Consider the following 11141-nt stretch of genomic DNA (forward strand, 5'->3'; position numbering starts at 1 on the left):
TCTAGGGATAGTATGAGTCAAACACCTACAACACCTCTATCACCCACTCCTTTGAATACATCATTTTTCAATGTACTAATGAATAACAATAACAGCAATAGCATTTTGCTCCAACAGCAGCAGCAGCAATTAGATGGTCTTATTTCACCCACGAAAGAGGAGATTTCGACTATATTTGTCGTTGGATTTCCAGAGGACATGCAAGAGCGTGAATTCCAGAATATGTTTATGTTTTCCCCTGGTTTCGAAGCAGCCACTCTGAAGGTGCCCTCCAAGGATGGAGAAGATGATTATATGATGAACAACAGCACTGGCAGAAAGCAAATAGTGAGTTTAATACACTGGGAAGTGGGGGGGAGAGAGTGGGATGATGAAGAACCGGGATGTGGATAGTGCCACTGTGGAGTAGAAAACTGAGATCTAACATTTGTCTCCACAATCTAGATTGGATTCGCTAAATTTCGTACACGAAAAGAGGCCATGGATGCTCGGGATATCTTGAACGGTCGTAAAGTAGATGCTGAAAAGGGCTGTATGCTTAAGGCAGAGATGGCTAAAAAGAATCTACACACTAAAAGAGGTCTACTAAACGAACAACAATTGCAACAACAAACACAGCAGCTTCAACAGTTCCAAATTTTGCAGCAGCAACAACAGCAACAGCAACAGCAACAGCAACAGCAGCAACAACAAGCACAAGCACAAGCACAAGCACAATCCCCTTCGACTGCTCGCTTTCCCAACTCATCTTCTGCAGCTTATGAAGCCTTTTATTCAGTTCCTCATTCAGTTCCCAATGAATTCATGTCTAATGATGGCTATCCCGACTTTTACTCTGATCTCATGTCGCCTCCACTTGATGCATCTTTCATTGCAAGATCACAATCGGTAGATGCCAGATCAGTGGATCTATTTGTGAAGCCTTCCCTTTCTACCAGTCGATTCAACCCGAGTAATGGCAGATTTACACCTACCAATAACTATGATGTTGATTATCTTTCAAAATCTACACCTACCGCAGACCGTACATTTCAAGCAATGAATTCCTTCTTTTCCGCAAATCACAATACACCCAGCAACACGATTAATACAGCAACAAATACAACATCCACAATAAACAGTACTACACCAATTTCCAATACTAGCATTGCATCTCCACCATCCAGCTCTACATCAACAGGTTTGGCCAGAGTCATGGAGGAAAATAACAATTTTTATCAACAACAACAATTGCATCATCACCATCATGAACCTATCATCACACGATTCCATCCTCTCAACTCACTGTCTACACCACCCAAATCTTCATCTCCTCCGCCTCCACCAGGCATTTTGTCACCTACCACAAGCTATAGAAGCTTAGGTGGCATGTTGGTCGGCAGCTCAAATCCAGCAGATCAGAATCCACCTTGCAACACGTTGTATGTGGGCAACTTGCCCCCCAATACCAACGAAGATGAGTTGAGAAGCATGTTCTCCAAATGTCCAGGTTACAAGCGATTGTCCTTCCGCAACAAATCGAACGGGCCCATGTGTTTTGTTGAATTCGATGATGCTATTTATGCTGCACAGGCACTGCAAGATCTCCATGGCAACCCTCTCAGCAATTCAGTCAAGGGCGGTATTCGTTTGTCATTTAGCAAGAACCCATTGGTAAGTGATGTGTAGTTTTTGTTTACAGGCAAGAATTTAATGTTTATTGGTTTAGGGCGTGCGTCAAAATACCCCCGTTGCGACCACCTCGGCTACCATCACCACCACCAGCACGGCAACCCCCACCACACACAATAGCTTCCCTCTCATGAGCGCCTTTCACAATAGAAAAGACAGCATTACAACCAGCAATTTTGATCCACAACTATCTTAGCCTTCTAACTTTTTACTTACTTTTATAATTTATTCGATATTTCTATTATTATTTCATATATATATTCTTAGCATTTCTCACCCTTTTTGTATTATTTTTAATCAAAACATTCCCTCTTTTTTTTTTTTTTTTTGCATAATATTCCTTGTGAGTGACTAAAGAATGATTTGTTGATCTCGTTTGCAAATTGTAATTGAAACCAAAACTAAATTTTCCAGGGTTTCACCGGATAGGCCATATCTTGATCTGATCCACTCTACAGATGCCATTATCCTTTTTGTTCGTTTTGCTTTCTTCAGAAAAAAATGGATTCGTATAGTGCAAAATTTCCCAAATACATGCTCTACTGTGTGTTCGTAGCATGCTTGGGCTCCTTCAGTAATGGCTGGGTCATTGGTTCGCCCAATGTTCCCGGTGAAATCACACACAATTGTCCTAATGGCAATGCGCATGTCTACAACAAGTCGTTTCCAGATTGTCTGCCAATGGACAACGCACTATGGTATGTGGTGCATTTATATAGGAGGCTCTGGCTGACATTTGATATAGGGGTTTTGCTGTTGCCTCGTTCTGCGTTGGTGGTCTTATTGGTGGTCTCTCTGCTGGTCCTCTCCAGACCAAAGTGGGCCGAAGAAAGGCTATTGTTCTCAACAATTTAGGCTACATTACTGGTGGTATCTTGATTGGATGTTCAGTGCATGAAGCCATGTTCATCATTGGTCGTATCCTTTGTGGTTTAGGCTGTGGTATGGGCTCTTTGTCTATTCCAACCTACATTGGAGAAGTGTCCTCTATCAAAGCTCGAGGTGCTATGGGCACTTGCAATCAGTTTTTTATCGTTATTGGTATCCTGCTATCCTCTGTTATAGGCCTACCCTTAGCAGATGTTCCTCTCTGGCGTGTGAATTATGCTATTGTCGCCATTCCTGCAATTGCTCAGTTCTTCTTGATGTCCACATGCGTTGAAACCCCACGCTACCTCATTTCTGTAAACAGAATAGAAGATGCCAAACATTCTTTGCAAAAGTTAAGAGGCGATCTTAATGTCGACAGAGAATTCTATGGCATGGTCGAAGGCTACTATGGTACTGCTGCTGCTCAATCAATGACCCACTACCAAGGCCCTGCTCCAGAAGAAGACAAGAAGCACATTGAAGAAACTGAAGGTGTTGCTGTCCCCACTTCTCCCCCTCGTCCTGCTGCTGCTACCGTGCCCACTGATCATCCAGATGCTGTCAAAGACACAGATCATTTGACAACGTCTCAACCTGTATCACATGCTGATGATGACTTTGACAACTCATCTGGTGAAGTCGTTGCCCCCATAACTCAACATGATACGATGGGAGTTGTCCAAATCTTTACTGATCCTGTCATTCGTCGCATTGCCATCACTGTCATTCTTTTGCACGCTTTCCAGCAATTGGTGGGTATCAATGCTGTCATGTACTACTCGACTACCATTTTCAACTTGGCATTTGATGCCAATATGTCAAAGTACATGGCCATTGTCACCACCGTTGTCAACTTTGTCATGACGGCTGTAGCTGTTGCATTGATCGACCGTATGGGTCGTCGTCCATTGCTATTGATTGCTAATTTTGGCGCTTGTCTGTTTTCCGTTTTGTTGGTCATTGGTTACGTGTACCAGATTCCCGCTCTCTTGGTTGTCTCTGTGTTCTTGTACGTCGCTTCATTTGCCATCGGTATTGGACCCATTCCTTGGTTGCTTACTTCTGAATTGACTCCCACCTACGCTTCTTCGGCTGTCGGTGCCATTGCTACTTGCATTAACTGGACAATGAACTTTGTCATCGGTCAATGTTTTCCCGTCATATTCGCTCGTATCGCTGGTTATTCTTTTGCCATTTTTGCTGTCATTGCTGCCATCGCCTTTACGTTTACCTTGATCTTCTTGCCTGAAACGAAAGGCAGATCTTTAGAAGATATCGTTAAGGGTTATGAAAAGCACAGACACTAATTTCTTCTGTTTATTTATTCACCATGAAATGTAAAATACAGTTAAAGCAAGCAATCTGTTTGTAATGTAAATATATATATATACGCGAAAAAAAAAAATCTTGCAAATAAACACGTTGATTATGCTCTGATCCTGTAATTCACGTAATTAAATGTAAGAAATGGAGGGTTCATTTGACAAGCAAAAGTTGTAATTTATTCAGTCTAGCACTCGTTTCCAATCTTCAAACTGATGAAACCAGCTACACCAGCCATCACAGCACCAACTCGTAATATAATGCCAATGGTATCAGTGGACCCTTCACTACTTTCTAGAATGCGAAATACAATACTACTAAGAAATGTCACCAGAAACTGAGGGAGAACAATGTACATGTTGTGAATCCCCAAGAGCACACCAGCAGCAGGTGGGTTGTTGTCAGACTGGCTTGGTATACTTGGAGCTTCGCTTGTCTCTCCATTTGTCTGAGCATGTTCTTGTTGATCTGGCTGCTTGATACCCAGCATCTCAATATCTTCCTCCTCAGTAGACACGGGGTGGTATATAGCTGGTTCTGTGCCAATGATGCCAACGCCGCCTATACTAGTTCTCGACGCCATCATCTCCGGGTGATAATGAAAGCCATTGGGCTGCTCTCCATTGCTACCCAAATTCGCTTCTTGTTCCGAGATGTATTCTCCAAGCAAGGAGAAGGGTGCCCACATGGAAATAGCCCAACTGAGGCCACAAAATCCAATGACGATTGCCGCTGCTGTAACATCAGAGACGAAAATGGTGGACAACATACATATGCAGAATATGAAATGGCTCAATGTCCATGCACGCGGAAGTGTCAAGAACGAGAGTTTCAGGTAAGAGAGACAAGACAACTTGAACTCTCTTTTCCCGAACAGCCGAAAGGTGTAAATACTATTCTCCTGTTCGTATTTCGTTGAGGATGGCGATACAAACAATGGTATCACAAATGAAGAGGACAAGGACACCAAAGAGTACACTAGGAATGCAAACGACCCAGCTCGTGTGGCTTGACCCACTTTATCCTGTACAGTGTCGTCGCCTAATGACGAGTTGTTGTAGATTTCTGCGACCCAGGTGGTGGAATAGAAAAGAAATGGAAACCACCCTATCCAAGCAAAGAATTGCACGTTACAAATGCGCTGAATTGGCTTGGGGAGATGCCAAATGTTTCGAAAAATGTCTGAAAATAGTGCAAAAGGAGATCTCTTCTTTCTAGATCTGTTGCAAATGTTAGTGATAATATAAACCATGTACTGATCCGGAACCCACCCGTTGGTATAATCAACATTGAACACTTTCTCTTTCACTGCATAACATGTGATGAAATCACAGCCCAAAAGTACAATGGTAGCAAAGACGCAGAGCACTTTCAACTGGGTATTTCCAAAGAAAGGAAACACTCGAACCAGGTCGGCATATCCCATAAAATAGCCAGCTACGTTCCCTAACCCAACCATTCTTCCTGCCCACGCAGTGCCATCCTCTTGTTGCGACGATGGTAACGAATCGACAATTAATGCTCTACAAGATGCTTGAACTAGACCTAGTTTTAATACACTCGTTCTGCAAAAACTATCCACATTTTCATACCACAATTCACACTGAAATCCAAAGCGTAGATTGACGCAATGGCAATGATAATCGACACCGTCTTGAACTAGATCCATAGATCAACATTTGTCCCTTCGCATGTAAACATATAAACATCCTACCGTGTCTCCCTCCTCTGAATTAGTCAAAAGCCGTGTAAGCTCTCGAGTCCATCCGATTGCCAACAAACTCAACACCACAATGATGCTGCCTCCAACCAAGAATGGCCTTCGTCGTCCCCATTTTGATCTACAGCCATCAGAGATAACCCCGACTATGGGTTGCATGATGAGACCTACATATGCCAGAATTGAGTATAATCGTATAGGAATCTAGAAAACGATATAAATTACCTGATAATGGTCCAGCAATCCACACCAGTGACATATATGATTTCGATAAGCCCAGCGAGAGCAAGTATGGTGTACCTAAGCGCTTTCAAATCAGATTCATGCTACACTACTTCAACTAGTCTGCAATTTACCATAAGCCATCTCTACTGTCCCTATTTTTGAAAATAAATGTTTAGAATCCAATGTATATAACAGCTTATTTCATTATTCTTACATGTAAACTGAAGCCTGTGATTGACGAGAAGCAAGATATATCAGCATTATTGCATTAGTTTATGACAAAATCATCTTACCCTGCCAAACAGAGCGTCAAGAATATAATTTTGAGAGTATTAGTAGGTCCACGGATGTAAGATTCGTTATTGTCAGAGTTTGCAAGTGTGTTAGCTGCTACTGAAGGCAGCATTGGTGCTCTTGCTTCGTCGTCTTGATTATTGTCGTATGCATTGCTCGGCGGGTCAAATAAATGAGGTTCGTTATATACATCGGGCAAGTTTCGCTCTATCCGAGTCATTGATAATGATATATAAAAGTACAAAAGTGAAAGAAAAGCCAAGTTTTCCTCGTGCGCAAGATCGTTGTATATTTAATTGTTGAGGTTTTTGTGTTTCAATGACGTAGAAACAAAAGAAAAACAGAAACACTACATTGGAGTGATTATAGGTCGCTCGTGAGCGAACTAACGCGAGTAAATGATTATCCAAATTGCGTACCTTCTGCTACCGAGTTGATGCTCCCCACATTTACCTGACGAATTGATGATTGTGCTACATTTAAGCTATACTGATCTCCGCGATTTGCGTGTTTGGCGTACCCAATGCACCGTAGTGGTCAGATCATCTAAAATTACATCTCATCTTGCTTTGGTTTGATTTTCAAGTGATATAAGCTTTGCTCCGAGACACCTTATACTACAAGTTTCCAAACTATAGCTAATGATGGTAGATGAACGGCAATAATACAAGCAAGTGTAGCTTGTGCGTCCAAGTAGAAACCTTATCTCTATTCAGCATTCTTAAAGCACCAATGTGAGCAGCAAGAGTTGCAGAATTCAAAGTCAAATTGAATGAAATATTGTGATTTTAACATATGAAGCTGTTGCTATATATACGGAAAGCTTTATAATTGAAAGAATAGGCTTCAGCTTGGCTTGGATGCCCAAATAGTAGATGCTTTTTTTTCAAAGAGATAGGTTATTTAAAATCAAAAAGGACAAGGTGGGTATCAGAACCATCCTTTTGAGATCTCCCATAGAGTGAATGCTTAGCATAATGATGGGTAAGAATCCGCAATTTAGCAGGCGGTTAAAATGAGAAAGGTATATTTTCCATTACAGAAAGTTCAATGGAAAAAGCTTAATCAGTATGACCCTGTCAATCCAACATGTAAGCATGCTATTCATTAGCTCACCATAATTCAGGGGTTGTCTATTTGACATCTCGTGCTATGATAATCCATTGTCAGGGGAGGATTTCCATGCTCTTTTAAAATGGCATCTGTCATTTCAAGCAAAACTAGCATCGCAGACAGTGAAACAGCTGGTATGATGACAAGTCTCATCCATAAAAAGAAGGAACTTTCCATGCAATGCACTGAATATGGTCCCAATACTCTCAATACAATACCGTTATATATTTAACACAACCTATATCAAGTAAAAATGTCATAAAGCTGTCGTATGAGAATGAATGCCGCTTATCGACGATTACTCTATCTTACGAGTCATTTTATACGATAGCATTGGTTTAAACTTCCGTTTACTTTGGATGGATTTTGTCTTAAATGTTCGGTGCTACCACTCCCATCCTCCATGTTGGTCCTTTAATATGTGACATTTTAGGTAATATGTTGGTATATAAGATACGTGAGAATAAAAATTTAAGCTTTTCTAAATGCAAACTGGTAGAAAATGGCCCATACAAACATCAGATCAAACATATTGCATCCATTTTATAGGATCCCGAGACAATGGAAATCGCACATCTATTAGGTGACCGCCATCTGTGACATTAGATCTCTTGAAATGCATCTTTGCTTCATGGGAGTACAATACGATCATAGAGAGGCCAAGGCCAACAGGAAATAGCCAAATATGCTTGCATGTCAAATGACTGAAATCAGTGAGTAATAAGACATCGACATCAATCGAGAGATCTCGATGCCTTGCCTTCACCTTCAGCTTAATCCTGTCGAGTTAAAATGACTCAGAGGTAAGAGATGTTTCACACAATCACGTGCAGTAGAGCCAATTACTGAGCATTGATTACTCAATGACAACTCTCGATGTGCTTTGAGCTTCAAACCATTTGAAAAAAAAAATTATCAGTAGGGTATATAATCGAAAACCTGCAAGCCTATATTACAAATCCTTCTTTTCTTTCTTATCTCTTTTTTGAAATTCAATAAAATGTCTGCTTCTTTCGCTGTTCCTGCTAACCTCCACTCCACCAAGACCGAGGAAAACGGCTCTGAAGGTCAATCCTACAGCATCAAGGCTGGTTTGGCTCAAATGTTGAAGGTTTGTTTATATTTACATGTGAGCAGATTAGATTTCTCGGTACTAAATGCAATGACAAACAGGGTGGTGTTATCATGGATGTCATCAACGCTGAACAAGCTAGAATTGCTGAAGAGGCTGGTGCCTGTGCTGTCATGGCCTTGGAGCGTGTCCCCGCTGATATCCGTAAGAACGGTAAGTCATTTTCATTGATCGCGTTGAGTCATATTAGCTCATTCCTCGAAAATCTCAGGTGGTGTTGCCCGTATGTCTGATCCCCAAATGATCAAGGAGATTATTGAGGCTGTCACTATTCCTGTCATGGCCAAGGTCCGTATTGGTCACTTTGTTGAAGCTCAAATCATTGAGTCCATTGGTGTTGATTACATTGATGAATCTGAAGTTTTGACCCCTGCTGATGAAGCCAACCACATCAACAAGCACAACTTCAAGATCCCTTACGTCTGTGGTGCCAAGAACCTTGGTGAAGCTCTCCGTCGTATCAACGAAGGAGCTGCCATGATCCGTACCAAGGGTGAGGCTGGTACTGGTAACGTTGTTGAAGCTGTCCGTCATATTCGCACTGTCACCACTGAAATCCGTCGTGCCTCTGTCATGTCTGATGAAGAACTCTATGCTTATGCCAAGGATATCCAAGCTCCTTTCAACTTGCTCAAGGAAACCGCCAAGCTCGGTCGTCTCCCTGTTGTTAACTTCGCTGCTGGTGGTGTTGCCACCCCTGCTGATGCCGCTCTCATGATGGTAAGACATTTACTTTTTTTTTTTTTTTTCTTTCTTTTTTTTTTTTCAAGGTTGCGTGTAACCGCGCAGCCAAAGGTTGATTAGATGGCCGATTTACTGATCTCTTTTTTGTAACATAGCAATTGGGTTGTGATGGTGTCTTTGTTGGTTCTGGTATCTTCAAGTCTGGTGACCCAGCCAAGCGTGCTAAGGCTATTGTCCAAGCTGTCACTCACTTTAACGATGCTAAGGTTTTGGCTGAGGTCTCTGAGAACCTCGGTGAGGCTATGGTCGGTATCAACTTGGAAGATTTGTCTGAGAACGAGAAGTTTGCCAAGCGTGGTTGGTAAATACTGTATCATTCATTCACATCAACATCCCAAAAGAAATCAAAATTCCCATATCCAATCTCTTGAAAGAAACTTATCCTACATGGTGCGGGAAAATAACTTGTATAGAAAAATAGCTTAAAATTCTCGTTAATATATAAATAAAACATACGCCAAAAGAGATGATTCCTCACTAAAGTCCTAGATTTGTCTTGCTGCCCTCACCTTAGATCCATCAAGTAGAAGATTCGTAGCAATAAGCTAGCAAAGAAAAATGATGCCATTTACGCCGATCTATGTTTGGTTTACAGGGCCTTTGCGTTTACGGTAGGGCTTCGGCATGAGACGCCTCAAGGACCTGATTTCACATGCAATTCAGACATATGAACCTTGCATATATTGATCTTTGAATCAGAACATAAAGCTACTGCTACGTGATATTTGATCTGATGCAGTATATGCATACGATATTTATACCATTAATCATCAATTTCACTTACTCGTTTTTTTCTTTTTTCTTTTTTCTTTTTTTTTTGGTCTTACTACTGGCATCATGTGCAACAGTTACGAGTTCAAGTCTGCTGTTGATGATATAGCGCTCGTGTAAAATTTGAAATTTTCGATTGATGGCGATAGAGCCAAAGCACTTTTAAGCTTCAGACAAGAATGCAAATTGATACTTCTACTATCTGCTAGTTTGAAGTTTGAGAAAAGAGTCATTTTTCACAGAATTAGATACAATTTAGTTTTGAGCCCCATTTTTATACCTCAACCCTCAGGAAAAATATAAAGTTTTCGCTACAAATCAAAAGGAATTCTATAATATGATTTTTTCGAAACTAACACGATTGGATAAGTAATACTTTGAGCTATTATAACTAGCCAAAAAAATAGTATTTCACCCATTCCAGCGTTCAAAAATTTAGAATTACCCATATTTTTTTTCAGCTATTTATTCGTATATTGGCTAAAGTGAGCTGAATCAGTCGGCACCTGAAGATAGTATTCAATCAACCAATCAGATAAGTGCCCAGGCTGCCACGCCTCGAATGCGCGTTCAGAAATAACAGCCAATCAGAATTGGGATAACAGAAACAAGTTTTGAGACCTCAGGACTGAATTTGAGGTCATTTTGACAAAAAATTTCTTTCGAACCAGGATTGCTCCAAAATAATCATATAGGCTGCAACTAGCATATTAAAAATAATAAGTACTTCTTTAGATTCTCTATCAAATGGTACCAATAACTTTTTTTTCGTGTACCCAAAATCTTTCTTAAATTACCAAAATTATAAAACGCTCATTTGGTCGAAAAGTCAAATTTCGTACTAACAATTGTTCAAAATAGTAATTTTACGTGGTGTAGGGAACTCTTGGCTTTTGTTTTCACTAATACATGTCATAGTAAAAAGCGTTGTTTTAAGGGCATAAAAAGCGATTAACTGATTTTTGAGAAAATCCATGAGGTATCCCTCATGGAAAATGTGAGAATTCTGGTCAATAATATTCAAGACGAAAAAATTGAGATATTGCTACAGCAAGTAAGTACAGGTCAAGAGTAATCATTTGGTGCTGTTCTGGCGATTTAAAGCGGCTAGGAGAGGGAGATATAGCGCGTTCAAAATCATCAAACTTCACAGTATTTTGATCCTTCAGTGGCGTTTGTGTGATGGAATGGATATGATATCTAATTAAAGTATTCTGTCCTCATTGAATGGACGTTGTGCATCTTATATACCTAAAGGTATGCGATGTATCTTAGTTT

At 40.7% G+C, this 11141-nt stretch overlaps 4 protein-coding genes across 4 annotated transcripts; 3 read left to right on the forward strand and 1 right to left on the reverse strand.

Moving 5' to 3' along the window:
* Positions 1–12: 12 nt before the first annotated feature.
* On the forward strand, positions 13–1867 carry kes1_4 (Oxysterol-binding protein 4; the record flags this gene model as incomplete). The annotated part of the gene is made up of 3 exons (XM_064824244.1): positions 13–327; positions 445–1653; positions 1709–1867. The coding sequence occupies 3 exons, from the start codon at positions 13–15 to the stop codon at positions 1865–1867; spliced, it is 1683 nt and encodes a 560-aa protein (XP_064677180.1).
* A 305-nt stretch (positions 1868–2172) lies between these two features.
* On the forward strand, positions 2173–3848 carry ATC70_004946 (uncharacterized protein; the record flags this gene model as incomplete). Its single annotated transcript, XM_064824245.1, has 2 exons — positions 2173–2369; positions 2417–3848. The coding sequence occupies 2 exons, from the start codon at positions 2173–2175 to the stop codon at positions 3846–3848; spliced, it is 1629 nt and encodes a 542-aa protein (XP_064677181.1).
* Positions 3849–4051: 203 nt separating this feature from the next.
* Positions 4052–6323, reverse strand: ATC70_004947 (uncharacterized protein; the record flags this gene model as incomplete). The annotated part of the gene is made up of 8 exons (XM_064824246.1): positions 4052–5084; positions 5136–5403; positions 5457–5523; positions 5579–5751; positions 5810–5884; positions 5941–5961; positions 6024–6037; positions 6103–6323. 8 exons carry the CDS (start codon positions 6321–6323, stop codon positions 4052–4054), a joined length of 1872 nt encoding a protein of 623 aa, XP_064677182.1.
* Positions 6324–8216: 1893 nt separating this feature from the next.
* On the forward strand, positions 8217–9397 carry ATC70_004948 (uncharacterized protein; the record flags this gene model as incomplete). The annotated part of the gene is made up of 4 exons (XM_064824247.1): positions 8217–8327; positions 8390–8501; positions 8560–9068; positions 9188–9397. The coding sequence occupies 4 exons, from the start codon at positions 8217–8219 to the stop codon at positions 9395–9397; spliced, it is 942 nt and encodes a 313-aa protein (XP_064677183.1).
* Positions 9398–11141: the final 1744 nt, after the last annotated feature.

The sequence above is a fragment of the Mucor velutinosus genome (assembly GCF_035048745.1).
Source record: "Mucor velutinosus strain NIH1002 chromosome Unknown tig00001542, whole genome shotgun sequence".
NCBI classification, from domain to species: domain Eukaryota; kingdom Fungi; phylum Mucoromycota; class Mucoromycetes; order Mucorales; family Mucoraceae; genus Mucor; species Mucor velutinosus.